We start from the raw sequence: 13,368 nt of genomic DNA, 5'->3' as shown, positions 1-13,368 counted from the left end.
TTCTAAGGAGAAGAAAAAAAAAAAGGAAAAAAAAAAAAATTATATCATCCCCGAAGCCCCGACATCGCTGGCGGAGGAGCCTTCAAAAATCGGAGATTTGGCTACTTTTTGCATTTTCCACCCGTCGTTTCTTTCTGTTATTATTGTAATTTTGTGCGAAAGGAAGTTTATGAACAACTGCGAGTCAGGAAGTGGAAAATCCACACCGGTTGTGACAAGCTGGGGCTAAAAACTATTTTCATTATTTATATAGATGTGTCTATCAACATTCTGCTTTTCATCCAAAGAATAAAGGGAAATACCGGCTAGTCCTATGTTTGACGGTGAATGACAGACCGCATCTGAGGAAAGGAAGGACTAAAATATATCAGCTAGGAGCACCACCGTTATTTATTGAACTCGAGAGACCTTTTTTTTAACCCAAAGACTGTTTGAGCGAGAGATTTAATGGGTCATTAAAAGGGGAAAAAAAAAAATTTTAAAGGCCCTTTTGCTTCTGAAGTGCAGCTAACCAAAAATCGGAGCAGTACTTGTAAGACAGATACTCTAATTAAGGCTTTACATGATGAATTTTCTATCCTATGGATATCGGTTTTGAGATTACAAATCCAGAAGATCTGTAATTGATCTAGCACCAGATAATTTCAATGCCTAATATTCCCCAGGATTGCTGGAGTACCCTCGGAGCTGCGTCGGACTGTACTCGGGGTATGCCATGGGCTGTATTCAGAGTATTAGCTGCAAATCCAAAGTTTTCCGGGAAAGTATTTCAGTGATTGAAGTCAAAGCCTCCATCGATCCCATTCCCACCAGCATCGACGAGTCCTCCAGCGTGGTCCTGCGCTACCGGACCCCTCACTTCCCGAGCCTCTGCGCAAGTCTTGGTGCCCCCTATTCCCAAGAAGGAGACCTGGATCGTGGGCTGGATCCAGGCTTGCAGCCACATGGAATTTTACAATCACTACGGGGGAACAGGGAATGTAAGTATTTCCAAGGGCGCGTGCGGGTGCGTTTTGCCTAGCGGGGGGGAAAGAGCGGGAGGACCATGGCCTGGCTGGGAAATGCTGGATTAAGCCCAAAGTTATAACCCAGTTGGTTTGATTTTAAAACCCGGCTCTTCTGAAACTTAATGGCACTTTCTCATATGCTTAAAATATAGGAGAGCTTGTCCCTGCCATTTTAAAGGAGTGGGTGTTTCTCTTCTAATGGGGTTGTGGCCCAAGCCCTAACCAAAAACCCGCTTGTTCCGTTAGGAACCTAAAAGCGGTGCTGTGTTTTCACAACAGCTTTTTGAGCAGCACCAGAGATCCTGAAACCTCAGGTCAGGCACCCCTGGTTTTGAGGTGTGTTTTACACGAGGGGTTTCCCCTGACCACCAGCTCCTCTCCTCTGCATCCCTCCCCATCCCTTATGGGGGTTAAAACTGGGCATTGACAAGCCCCAGGGGAAAGCCGAGGGCTGACACTTGTGGCACGGTGCCGTCCCCAGCGTGCTGTACTGCTGCTGCAGTGGGCCGTGGCTGTGAGCTCGGTAGCCCACCAGCTTTGGGAGCACTCTTTAAACGTCACGGGAGGAATCCTGCCTTGCTTTGCCCACGGTAGCAGGCAGCCCACAGGGGAAGAAACAAGATGGATTTAACCCACTGATAATTAAACCCTTTTTCATCACCTTGGAGCAGGGTAAAAATTTTCACATTACTCTCCTTTTTGGGTAATGTAAGAGTGGGAATATAGGGGTAGATATGTCAGGTAGGGGGAATCTAGGGGCTGCTGGCACACCAAAAACCCCGTGTCAGACAGTCAGAGTGAGACAGGAATGAGTCAAAATTAAAATGTCACCTCCCTACGGAGGAAAAGTCATTTCTCCCTGGCCCCCCACCAGTTTTGTTCACCAAACGTCGCTGCAGGCTTTGGCCCGTAGTTCAATCAGCAGCAGCAGCACCTGATCTCCAAAATGCCTGCACAGAGCAGCAATTCTGCAACTCATGGTGCTGGGCAGCACCGGGTGGCAGCAGGAATCTGTCTGTCCAGACCCGCGGGACAAAACCCTGCCTGCAGAGCCTGGTGCTGGCAGATGGTTCGGTGGCTGGACGCGCTGGTGCTGCCCGGGCTCTGGGGGCAAGGGAGAAAGGACAGGAAGGTCAGGTCTCAGCAACCCTCCCGTCTGCTCATCCCAAGCGCCCCGTGTCACGAGGATGCTGGCTCAGCCCCTCGAGGGTCATTCTGGGTGGCTTTAAACATGGTGAACGAGGAGGGCTGGGGGAGGATGGGAACACGGAGTAGGGCTGGCGAGCAGGACAAAACTCGGACCTTAACGCAGCGCCTTCCTGACGGCCCTGAGCATCTGCACGCACGCCCTGCCCCTTCCCTCCCTCCTGCCTGTAAGCCCCGATAAGGACACGGGTTCAGCACCGCAGGACATCAAGCGAATCTGTCTTGTAAGATGCGGACTGGAGGGAAGGGCCACGCCGAAGCAGCAGCTGTAAGTGTCCCCTGTCCCCCCGCCTTCTGTCCCCCACGTCCCCTCTCTGCTCAAGTAGAAAGTGCCTTGAGAAGCAAACTAGCACCTGGCAAACACCAGCAGTGAGGCTCAGGGAGGGAGAACAGCTTACCTTGATTTTAAAAGTACTTGAAACAGACCCGAAATCTGTAGGCTTTTTGGCTCCAACACCATCTTTAGCAAGGACAATTTGTTGCTCAGATGTTCCCAATTCCAGGCCTTTGGGATTTGCATGTGTAATTCTCAGGCTCATTTAGAAATCCTGTCTTTAGCCACCAGCTGCAAAGGAAAACAGAAAAATCCACTTTATATAAATACAGCTCACATCCACCGAAATAAAAGAGGACTGGGCAGAGAGCTATTCTGCCAGTGCTGCTGTGGGCTGCAAACCTCGACATGCCCTTTTATTTCTCTGCACCTGAGTTTCCCTGTGTTTAAAATGAGGATATGGTACGGTCTTCCCTTGCTGGAATGCTTTGAGACAAAAAAAGTTGCAGCTACAAGCTAAGTGCTGTAAACAGGTAGTCAGAATTAAACACTGCAGCTATGTAGGAGAGCTATGAGCCAGAAAATTACAGAAACAAAGATTTTTCCCTGTGAGGTTCATTGACATTTAACTGGTACAAAAAAGAGAGTTGCCCAAACATAAGTAGGAATTGCTCTGCTCCTCCACTGTCTTTCTATAGACCCGTCGCCATCTGAAAGCTATAAATAAAGGCGTTTGGGAGGAAAGGCCTCTTTCAGTGCCATTGAAACACGCTCTTGGAAGACCTTTGTATAGAGAGAGACAGGACACAAACCTGTCTGAAAGGATGGGCCAAGCCTTTAGCTGGTGTAAGTCAATGTAATCCCACTGACCTCCACAGAGCTGCATTGATTTATGCCAACAGAGTATTTGTCCCAACTTTCCATGATGAAGAGAGACTACTGGAACATACATTTTTTTAATCACTGTGGTGACAGGCAAACAGAAAACTCCAACTAATTAAAAAAAAATCAGTCGGTCAACCAGAGCATCAATACTTACTGCAGGCTTCGGATTAATTTTTCACTTTTATGCTTCCGAGTTGTTAGCTGTGTATAAGCTGGCCATTACGTTGAGGACAGAAACAGCTGAGAAATACTGGAGCAGATGGAGCTGTGCATAACGCTCCTATAGGGATGTTAGCTACAGAGGGGATCATTTCGACACACGCGTTTAAAGTGGCGCTGACAGTTTTGGGGCTAAATGCAGCATTTTTAAATGTAAAGGAAAAGAACTAAAGCTCAGATAACACATAAATGCTGGCATTATTTTATGTGTAGGTCAGTAGATGCTGCTGGGAACATGAAAACCCCCAGCATGAGGATGTGGACGTGCTCTGTGACACCCCCCCCTCCTCTCCGTGCAGAACTGGGGCAAACTCCTTTTCGGCCCCGGGGCTGTTACTGCAGCTCCCCCGAGCAGGGTTTTACCCTGTGCCCTGAGGGGAGGGTGCTGCTGTGCAGTGGGAGGCATCAGGATCAGGCCACAGAGCTCTGACCTGGGCAGGAGCAGCTGGACCTGGTCCCTGCTGGGATCTCCTGGGGCGGGTGCTGGTTTCTGCGCCCGGTCGTGCAGCACCTGGTGGGACCCGTGTCAGCGGCTGGGCGATGGCGGAACGGCATGATCCAGCCTTGTTTCTTCATCTCCATGGAGATGTGCAAGAAGCGGTGCAGATGGAGCTATGCAAAGCAAGAGAGATAAATAAATTGGAGTTTGAATATGATCAGCCAAGAATCTGGAGAAGTTTCAGGTGGATACTTCTCCCCTGGAGGACCCGATGGGGCAGCTGGGCAGCACTACATCAGGGCTTTACCTTACCGGGCAGCTCTCTCTTGTGAGATTAAACCTCCTGTGCCCTGCAGCAGAGGCACAACGAACTCGAGAAAGCAACTTGTCAGGAGAATAAACCCCCAGTCCTCGGGAGGGGAAACACAATCAAAACCAACTTCACCAAAGAAAAAAAAAAAGGTTATCCTTTCCATGGGAAGCAAAGGGAGGTCTCCATGGGAATTTACCCCTCCAAGGGTTTAGAGGGAAAGGCTTCACTGCCCTTGCGTGGCCCCTGGCCCTTACCTGTGGTATCAGCACACACCTTAGCCCAGGCTATCCAGTCTGACTTGAGCCTGCTCAGCTAAACCAGCAGAAATCCGTCCCTTTTCCTTAGTTGTCCAGGTGTCTGCTAGTTTTACCCCCTGAGCCGCTGTGCATCAGACGTCGCTGCCGGTTCAAGAGATGAGGCAGGAACCTGCAGCCGGAGGGTGGAAGAGGGACCACAGCAGCCTGGCTCCGACAGCTGGGGAGCAGCATCTTAAATTTCCTTCCTGTTCCTCGCTATAACCCTGGCTGGAATTGCTTGATGTGCCGCAGTAGGTGAGCGAGGCGCTGTAAAGGCCAGTTCAAAATTCAGCAGCTCCGACTGTCAGGTTTTCTTCCTTTCAGCCGGCCACGGGCACAGCGGCGGAGGGGGACAGGTAGGAGCAGGGATGTGAAATCCCCGAGACAGCTTTTCCCTGCGCCCGCACGTTGCACTGGTACCTGCACCGAGCACGGTCTGCGTCTGAGCGGGGCTCCTCTTCTGTAGGGAGCTGGTGGGGAGGAAGGGAAAGCACAAGGTTATGCGAGTCCATCTGGCCTGGGACTAGTTTTAAGGAGCTGGGGTTGAGGATGCAATAGCGCCTGATGCCTGTCTGAAAAGGTTAACTGAAGGTACCCACTGTGGCGCTGCTGGATTCACGGGGCTGGAGGCTGCTGTGCCTGGGTTTGCTGTCGCCGCACGGGCCACTGCAGTGATTGCTTCGGTTTGTGCTGTGGGGCAGCCATCTGGAGGGCTCGGGAGAAGCTGGGGGCTTCACTTCATGTGACAGAATAGGAAGAAACATATCTGAATGAGGACTAGGAGGCTAAAAGCTACATAAAGCTGCTTGGCTGTCAGCAGCAGGGCTGCAGTTGTGCCACAAGCAACAGCTCAAAGTTCCTTCCCCTGGTAGCAAGAAGGCATTTGTTAAAGAGGGGTTTGTTGGCAGCTCCAGTCTTTGGCAAGGCCCATACTGACTCTGAAGGTTTCAGAAGTGACAAAAACAAGCTTGTCAGTATTACAAGCCAGAATCTACTGATTTTTGGAGCTGATAAGCTATAGTGAATCCATGAAACCAGATAGGTTGGTTTCTTTTCATGCCTCTTCCCTGCTATCGTCAGCAAAGTCTTTACTGGGCACTTTCTGGTCGTTCCTTGGCTCGACACCACCACAGAAAGATGCTGATGCAGCCAAAGATCATTCCACAGCGTTCTTTCCAAAATCATCCAAAAAGTCAGTTGTTGGTATATTATTTCACAAGGACATACTAGGCAAGCAAAGGCTACCACCCTGGCTGGCAGGCAGGCTTTGCTGTAGCAGCAGGCGGGGGGCAACCACCAGCAGCAGCAACCATCGTGCAGCCTCTGCTTTTGCTCCAGTCATGGGATCATCATAAGGCCTCATTTTTATTTTTTTTTTCTCATTATTAAGCTGCGCAGACAAAGCGTGACAGTTTTGAAACCCCAGGGTTAACCACACTCGCTAGAACCAGGCGCAGCGTGCTCCACGAAGAAACACAGGCCAGTTTCTTCTTCCCCGTTCCTGCCCACGCCTTTGCTGTAGCAGCGTGCACTTCTGAGCCACCCTGCGCGCAGCCACGCTGCTCACGAACGCGCTCAGCTTTGCGGTGGGGTTTCTCAGGCTCTGCAGGCAGCATCCTGCCTTCAGCAACCTGCCCGGGCCCTGACACAGCTCCGTTTTTGCTCTCATTGAGATCCTGGGCAAATCCTGAGAAGGTCCTGCAATTCCGTACTGGTCTGGGGGCAGGTACATCTACGGGGAATGAAGACGGGGATAAGCAGATCTTAGTTGACCTGCAGTTTCTGAGCATCCTCTCCCCGATTCTCCAGCCATTTGCCCCCCAGCATCTGATCTGAGTAGGCTGGAACAGCCCAGGGGGGTTATCAGCCTCATCTGGCATCTCAGGCCCCATTTTGACACCTCTGTACCCACAGAGATGCTGTGGCTGCACCTTAGCACCATGCCTGTCCCAGGGTAAACCTCTAGAAAACTGTCACATCTCATCCCCAGGTGACAGCCGAGCCGAGTACCAGCCACTGTCTGAATGGAAAGTAATCCTAAACCATCTGCTGAAAGGGAGAGAAAGAGCCCCCAGATGGTGTTTCTGCGGCGGGGAGGAGGTGGGGGGCTGCAGAGCACGACCGAGCTCGTCCTCCTGCCGAGGGCTGAGTTCATCCAGCACCCCTGGAGCCTTTCCCTTCTCAGCTCCCCCTGAAGAGCGTGGGGGACAATGAGCCAGGATGACTCCGGTTTAGAGCACAGAGCGTATCCCCATCTCTCCGGTGGATGGGGGTCCTGGCAGGGCTGCTCAGGGATCTCCTTTTGGCTGCCTTCGCTAAAAATTTTCTTCAGGGAAAGGACTCCCTCTGCCTGCTGGCCATAGCTCAGGAGGAGAGGATTGCTGCAGCCACGTAGCTGAGAGCAGCCCGTAAATCTGTGCGGGGAGACGTCACGCTTGCATAACCCCCGGCTGCTGCTAACCCCTGGTCCTGCTGCTCGGAGCATCCCTGCATCCCTCGGCGCATCCTTCCTCCTGCCTCGCACTTAACCTCCCGGGTTCCCACCGGGCTGTCCAGCCTGCAGACCAGCCACCTCCTGCACGGTGGGGCCCACCGCCTGCCGTGGCACAGGGGACGTTTTTGCGAGGACTCCCGCTCGCGTGCAAGAAGATAAATGAGATCTTTAAATCCCCCGCGGGATCTTCTGGCTAGAGCCAGAGGTTTACAGCTAGCTGCTGAATGATCCGGTTGGTTACAAACATGGAGGCACTTCACGGTCATTAACTAATTAACAGTCAGAACAGCCTTCTGAGATGGTGACATTAGTCCCAGCCAGTGGAGAGGAGCCCCAAAGCTGTGTCAGAGCCAGCCGGGCCCGATGCGTGCCCCCCCGCCTGGCCGCAGCCCCCGCTCCAGTCAAGGGGCTATTTTCAGCCGCAGCACCGGCCTTATTAAAGGCTTGGGCAGTCACCCTGACGAGCCTTGGCGTGTCCCCTCTGTCTCCCTCCCAAGATAAACCGTGTCCCGTGGCACAGCCCGCAGCAGGGAGCCGCAGGGCTTGGGGCGGGGGGGGGCCTGGTGCACAGCCCAGCAGCATCCCAGCCCCACGGCGGGGTCAAGTGCAAATGCCAGGCTGGGAGCGAGCTGCTGCCACGCAGCCCCTTGTGCCGCTGTGACGGCGGGGATGTTGTCTCCGGGTGGCTGCGAGGGCTGATTCATAAGCAAGAGGGAGGAGGTACGTTAGAGCCACCTCTACCAGCCTGGTTTTTAAAAGAACGTCCTTAAAATACCTGGCACGCGTGGAGCACATGGTCTGTCGTTCTGCCAGCTTAGTGCCTTTACCCTGCAAATACCTAACCCTTTTTCTGAGACATTTACAGTAGTTTGCTTCTATCGGCAAATCTAATCTTAAAAATTAAGGTGGAAGTTAATAAAAAAACCATCCAAGTTTGCATCAGCATTACAAGGTGATGGGGGACCATTTTCACTTACTTTCTTGGTCGGAAAACTGACCTTTCTGTCAGTCTCGCAAGCGGGGCGCACGGATGACGGGCTCAGGCAGTTTTACAAGCTGGCTGACCTCGGTTTCTCTGATTACTGTAATACCATCCCCAGCCCCGAGCCTGGCGTGCAGCCTTTGAACTGGGTCCTTCCTAGGGCTGGAGAAGGATGGGTTACACTTCCAGCGCCAGGCAGACAGCGGGGAGGGACAGCGGCTTATCCAGAGAGAAAACGGGTGCTTGCAGGTAGGGACTGAAAAGAAAGAACAGAATGGGGCAAGGGGAAGCTGCATGGTCGAGTTCTTGATCTTACTGCCACCACTTAGGTCTGCTGTCACCCCACCCCCAGGGCCGGCTCTGAGCTTGCCCATTCTTCTGCCAACACGGGAGATTTTGTGCTCTTGAGATAAAGAAACTCAGCCCTGAGCCCTGCTCTCACCGGCGCAAGAGCCGAGATCCTGAATGCGGCGCTGGAGCGAGTCCTCGTGCTCAGCCAGCCAAGGAGCTGCAAGGAAATACCTGGATTTTCTCCGGAGCTTTCCTGAGCACCTACAGCCTTATGTAAACACCAATGTACATTGTACCACTCCAGGTAGCCACCGGTCCCTGCAAGGAAAGCCCTGGCCCTGCAGGGCGATGGTTCCTCCGCCGTGTGTAACAGCAGGACAGACTTTCAGGATCAGTCCTGGAAAGCTGCAGGCACAGCTTTAATGGCAGGGATGAGCTCTTTTGGCAGGAGAGCGTGAAAGGCACAAATTCCACTAAAAGCTAAAGGGGGAACACGCTCACTACTACTTCCTCTCCTTCCTTGAAGTCCAGCATGTTTGTAAACTGATTAATTAATGCGCTATCCATAATTTGTTGTTGATTATGGCAGGTCAAGTTGGGAGCTTCCGGATCTACTGGACGGTAAAATCCAGGCCATCAGTGACTCAGATGGAGTGAACTATCCCTGGTACGGAAACACGACAGAAACCTGCACCATCGTGGGTCCCACAAAGAAGGAGTCCAAGTTCAACATCAGCATGAACGACAACTTTTACCCGAGCGTGACGTGGGCAGTGCCCGTCAGCGAGAGCAACGTGGCCAAACTCACAAGCATTCACCGGGATCAAAGCTTCACCACCTGGCTGGTGGCAACCAACACGGCCACCAACGAAATGGTGACCTTGCAGACTATCAAATGGCGCATGAGGCTGGGCATCGAGGTAAATCCCAGCAGACCCCTGGGGCAGCGTGCCAAGCTGCAGGAGCCCTCTGGCCAAGAGCAGCCCCAGGTCCTCAGCAAGAATGAGCCAATACCACCCAGTGCCCTTGTCAAACCCAATGCCAATGATGCTCAGGTACTCATGTGGAGGCCAAAGGATGGACCACCACTTGTGGTGATACCTCCAAAACATCGATAATATAAACCTGGCGTCCCGGCACCAAAAGGGAGAAAAAAACAAAACAAAACAAAAATAAAACCGAAGCAGAACAATCACTTAGGTATTAGAATACACACGTATAATCTGAGCAAAATCAAAATGCACTTTTTATTCATTCAACAAATGCAACCATTCTACCTTCTCCCATTGGGACGGATTTCACTGTGCTAAAGCTAACGAGGAGACCTTTGACTGGGGTCTGTCTCATCACTGGATTCCTAAGGGAAGAAATAACACTGATGTCTACCCGTACAGCTTTTTTTTTTCTTCCCTACTTTAGTTACTGTTTGAACTTCAGTCTCATTAGCTTGTCCAGACTGCACAGAACAATAAGAACATTTTATTTGGGATTTTAAGAGGGTTTTTTTGTTTTTTTTTTTTTTCTTTTTGGTTGAGAACGAAAGAAGTTCCTGGAGCAAAAAGTTGACTATTTAAGATAAGGATTTTTTTGTTTGTTTTTTTAAGCTCTAAGGTTCTGAGTTGCAAATCCAAGTCATGCGGCCTTATGTAGACTTTGCTTTGCATTGCCAAACTTTTGCCTTAAAGCTATGTTTGACAAAAAGAAAAAACACAACAAAACCACCACCAGGCAGAATGTCCTTTCTACAGAATTTTTGGGAGAAAGTTTTGGAACAAGGAATAGATTGTCAGTGTGTCATGGGCTGATGGATGAAAAGGGCATGAAATCGGAAGAAGCGCGATAAAAAGAAAATCATTTTAAAACCTGGAACAAGGAAGCATGGGAATCATCTCAGTTTCAAAGCAATGCAAATATCAAACCTGCTGTAGGACACCTCTTGAGTGGGAGCTACTAGGCCATCTCCCTGCTTCGCAGAAGAGGTAGCAAGCCAGCTTGCACTGCTTCACGTGGTGATCTCAGCCTCCCGTTAGCGTTACAACATGGGATAATCTCACAGCTGGAATTGCGGCCCTGGGAGTCCACATAAATCCAGAGGGGGGGGGAAATGTCACTTTGGGTTTGTCTTCAGGACATGCAGGTGTTTGCCCAGCTGGCCCGCCGTCTCCTCGTGGCATAAGAGCCAACGGCTCGTGCAGCGGCTGTTGTTGGGTGAAGCTCTGCTGCCCCGTTCTCCCATGAGATCCAAATGATGGTGCTGCGAGTGGAACAGGATATAAAAAGGAACCTTCTGAAGTCAGTGGAGATGCATGGGTGTAAGCGAGGGCAGCTCTTATCTGCTGAGTCTACCCAGCAATATCCATAATTCAGGAACAGCCACGTCTGAAAATAACAGGCACCCATTCCTAGCAAACACTAGATGCAAAAGCTATGAAAAACTCTCCTGCCCATGATAACAAATCGCGTTGGGGTTAGTAGACAATTTTCTTCCAAATGATGTCGTGATGTACGTGACTGTCAGGAACGGGGTACAGACAGGGCCGCGGGGGATCTGTACCTGTCTGGTCACGGCCCAAACATCTATGTAGCAAAGGGTAACGCGTGAGAAGGTGCAAGCAGGGCAACAGCTGAGTCTTGGGTGCAGATCCTCCAGTGAGTGAGGGGCATTTGGAGCAGGAGGTGGAACCTGTAGGTTTTAGTAAGGACCTCGTGCAGGTGGCTTCAGAGACAGCCAGCTGTGCTCCTGCAGGGGAAGGCGGCACGGAGGAGCCGTTTGAACGGGAGAGGCACGGTTTGCCGGCGGAGGAAGTTCTGCGCTAGAGGTGGCATCTGGAGGACAGGGCACAGGACGGGGAGAGGAGGAGGATCTGCTTTCTTGCTGCAGCACATGGCCTGAGGCAGATCACTTCCCCTTCCCTCTGCAGCTCCTTCCCCTGCCTAACGTTTCTTCCTCTTATTAACAATCTGCCTCAAGAGCGAGGACCGAAGGGAGCTCAGCGTGCCAGGTACAAGCCTGGCCCTGCTGAGCTGGTCTGAACAGGCCTCACAACCACACACACACGCTGCTCGAAAGGCTCTCCCCTCGGAGAGGCACCAATTCGCTGCTATTGCCATCTCCATCCTCCACAGAGGACGTTACCAGCAAGACATTCTCCTCCCGCGCTTCTCCAAAGCCACAACGTCTACTTCAAGCAACAGGTTCAACATCACCACCTGCCTGGGGAAACCACGCTCAGAAGATATGCCCCTCCCCCCCCTCCATGACAGTCTCAAACCAGCAAACAAGGATCCTGGGTCCCTGCAACCATACCCCCATTTCCAGGGGAGACCGCCCTCCTCCACACACTGGTTTCCAGAGATGCTCAGCCACAGAGCTGCTCTCTCCAACGGGCAGATCTCCGAGGTAGGAAGTTTCAGCATTACAAGCAGCTTGCGAACGAATGGACTGGATCAAACCCAAATCCACGAGCCAAAGGTTGCCTAAATCTAGGCTTTGGGACTATAAAGGATGAAGCTAGGGAGACTTTGACTTGCACAGTCACTCTCTGTATTAAAGTCCATTTTCTCACACGGATTCAAGTCCTCACTATAGCTCTAGTGGCACAGCCCTTTGGGACTTGTCTGTAATTTCTCCTAGGCAATACATGCAGAAGAGGACAAAATGTGAGCTGTGGGTGAAGAGCTGATAACGCTTGCACGCATCTCGGCTACCGCTTAGATGCACTTCTGGGCAGCCCCGCGGGTGGGAGCAGAAGGGATATTTATGTCTGGTATTCACTTTGTCTCCAGGTGCTGAGTACTTACAGTTCTCACTGATGTCAGCATGGGTCGAAGGAATCGGACCCAGTTGTCTTAATTAGCTGCACGAAGGAATTCCAAGGAAAGATTTCTTCTCAGTCACCAAAAACCACATTCAGGGAACACCAACGTCCTTTTCCACTTAGCTTTGTGTTGGACTTAGCCTCCCAGTGCATTAAGTAAATCTGGTTCCTCCTACTCCCTCTACCTGGTGGACTGGATGCATCCATGCAATTTGATAGTAACCTCCTGGCTAATTCGTCCTGTTGCACTGAACAGACCCAGCTAAGCAGTAAATATGATATTCAACTTTCACGTTGGGGTCGGCTTTGCATGGACTTCTCCCTTCCCAAAGAATGCCTTTATCCCGTGCCTAGGTTGAAACGTGCCCCTCCACCTCCATCCGCATCGCCAGACACGGCATAGAAAAGTGATGCTGCCTCTTGAGATTTCATGTGTTGTGATTAAAAGCGATGTTTTTCTAATGCTGCTTCATTACAAAACTGACGGGGACAGATTGAATATAAAAGAAAGGGGGGCTGGAAGTAACAGGTGCTACAGACATCGCTCTTGATGCGGCGGGTTAATGGCCATATGGTTAGAAAGGGGATTGACAGGGTCCCAACGGGGACTTAAATGTCTGGGGACCCGGGGCATCCCGCACCGAGTGAGGTGGTAAATAAGCAGAGGTAAATAAAGCTCCTTCTCCGGCAGCTTTTTGCAGAGCCAGGAATGCACAAAGGATGTATATGCTGGGAAGGTGATGGGGCACCACCGTGGGGTACTGGTGTATGCGAGCTTGTCTCTGCCTCACCTATCAGTGACACTCGGCTCTTATCGCCCCAAATCACCCCAGGAGCTCAGAGTGTAGCCTGACCATCCCTGTCAAAACCCCGTAGTGGTCCACAGTGGGAAGCAGCGGGGCAAGCCCTGGCCGAGACCCTCACCCGCACCCTCTCCCCCCCACCCAGCAGCAGGGCAGGGGCTGGCAGACGCCGTCAAGCGCGGCCAACGCGCCGAGCAGCATCACGGACCATTTGGTTCTCGTTTCCTACCCTCGACACCGAGACGAGAGAGAGGCAGCCCCTCGGAGGGTCCACAAAGATACCAAGCAGCGTTGGGGAGGGGGAGACCTGTTGAGCCGGCGCGGCGGAGAGCAAGGCTGGG

General features: G+C 51.7%; 1 protein-coding gene across 1 annotated transcript; it reads left to right on the top strand.

Annotated features, from left to right (window-relative positions):
• The first annotated feature begins 9,060 nt into the window (after positions 1-9,060).
• On the top strand, positions 9,061-9,524 carry FAM78A (family with sequence similarity 78 member A). Its single transcript, XM_009950984.2, has one exon. The coding sequence runs from the start codon at positions 9,144-9,146 to the stop codon at positions 9,522-9,524; it is 381 nt and encodes a 126-aa protein (XP_009949286.2). The 5' UTR covers positions 9,061-9,143.
• Positions 9,525-13,368: the final 3,844 nt, after the last annotated feature.

Source organism: Leptosomus discolor, chromosome 19, assembly GCF_034619465.1.
Source record: "Leptosomus discolor isolate bLepDis1 chromosome 19, bLepDis1.hap2, whole genome shotgun sequence".
In the NCBI taxonomy this organism is placed as follows: Eukaryota; Metazoa; Chordata; class Aves; order Leptosomiformes; family Leptosomidae; genus Leptosomus; species Leptosomus discolor.
The sequence above is the reverse complement of the archived record's forward strand: the minus strand, read 5'-3'. Positions and strand labels throughout refer to the sequence as shown.

What these genes read in the sequence shown, in the direction of transcription:
- FAM78A (XM_009950984.2), top strand. Translation starts at nt 9,144, where the DNA reads ATGAACGACAACTTTTACCCGAGCGTGACGTGGGCAGTGCCCGTCAGC.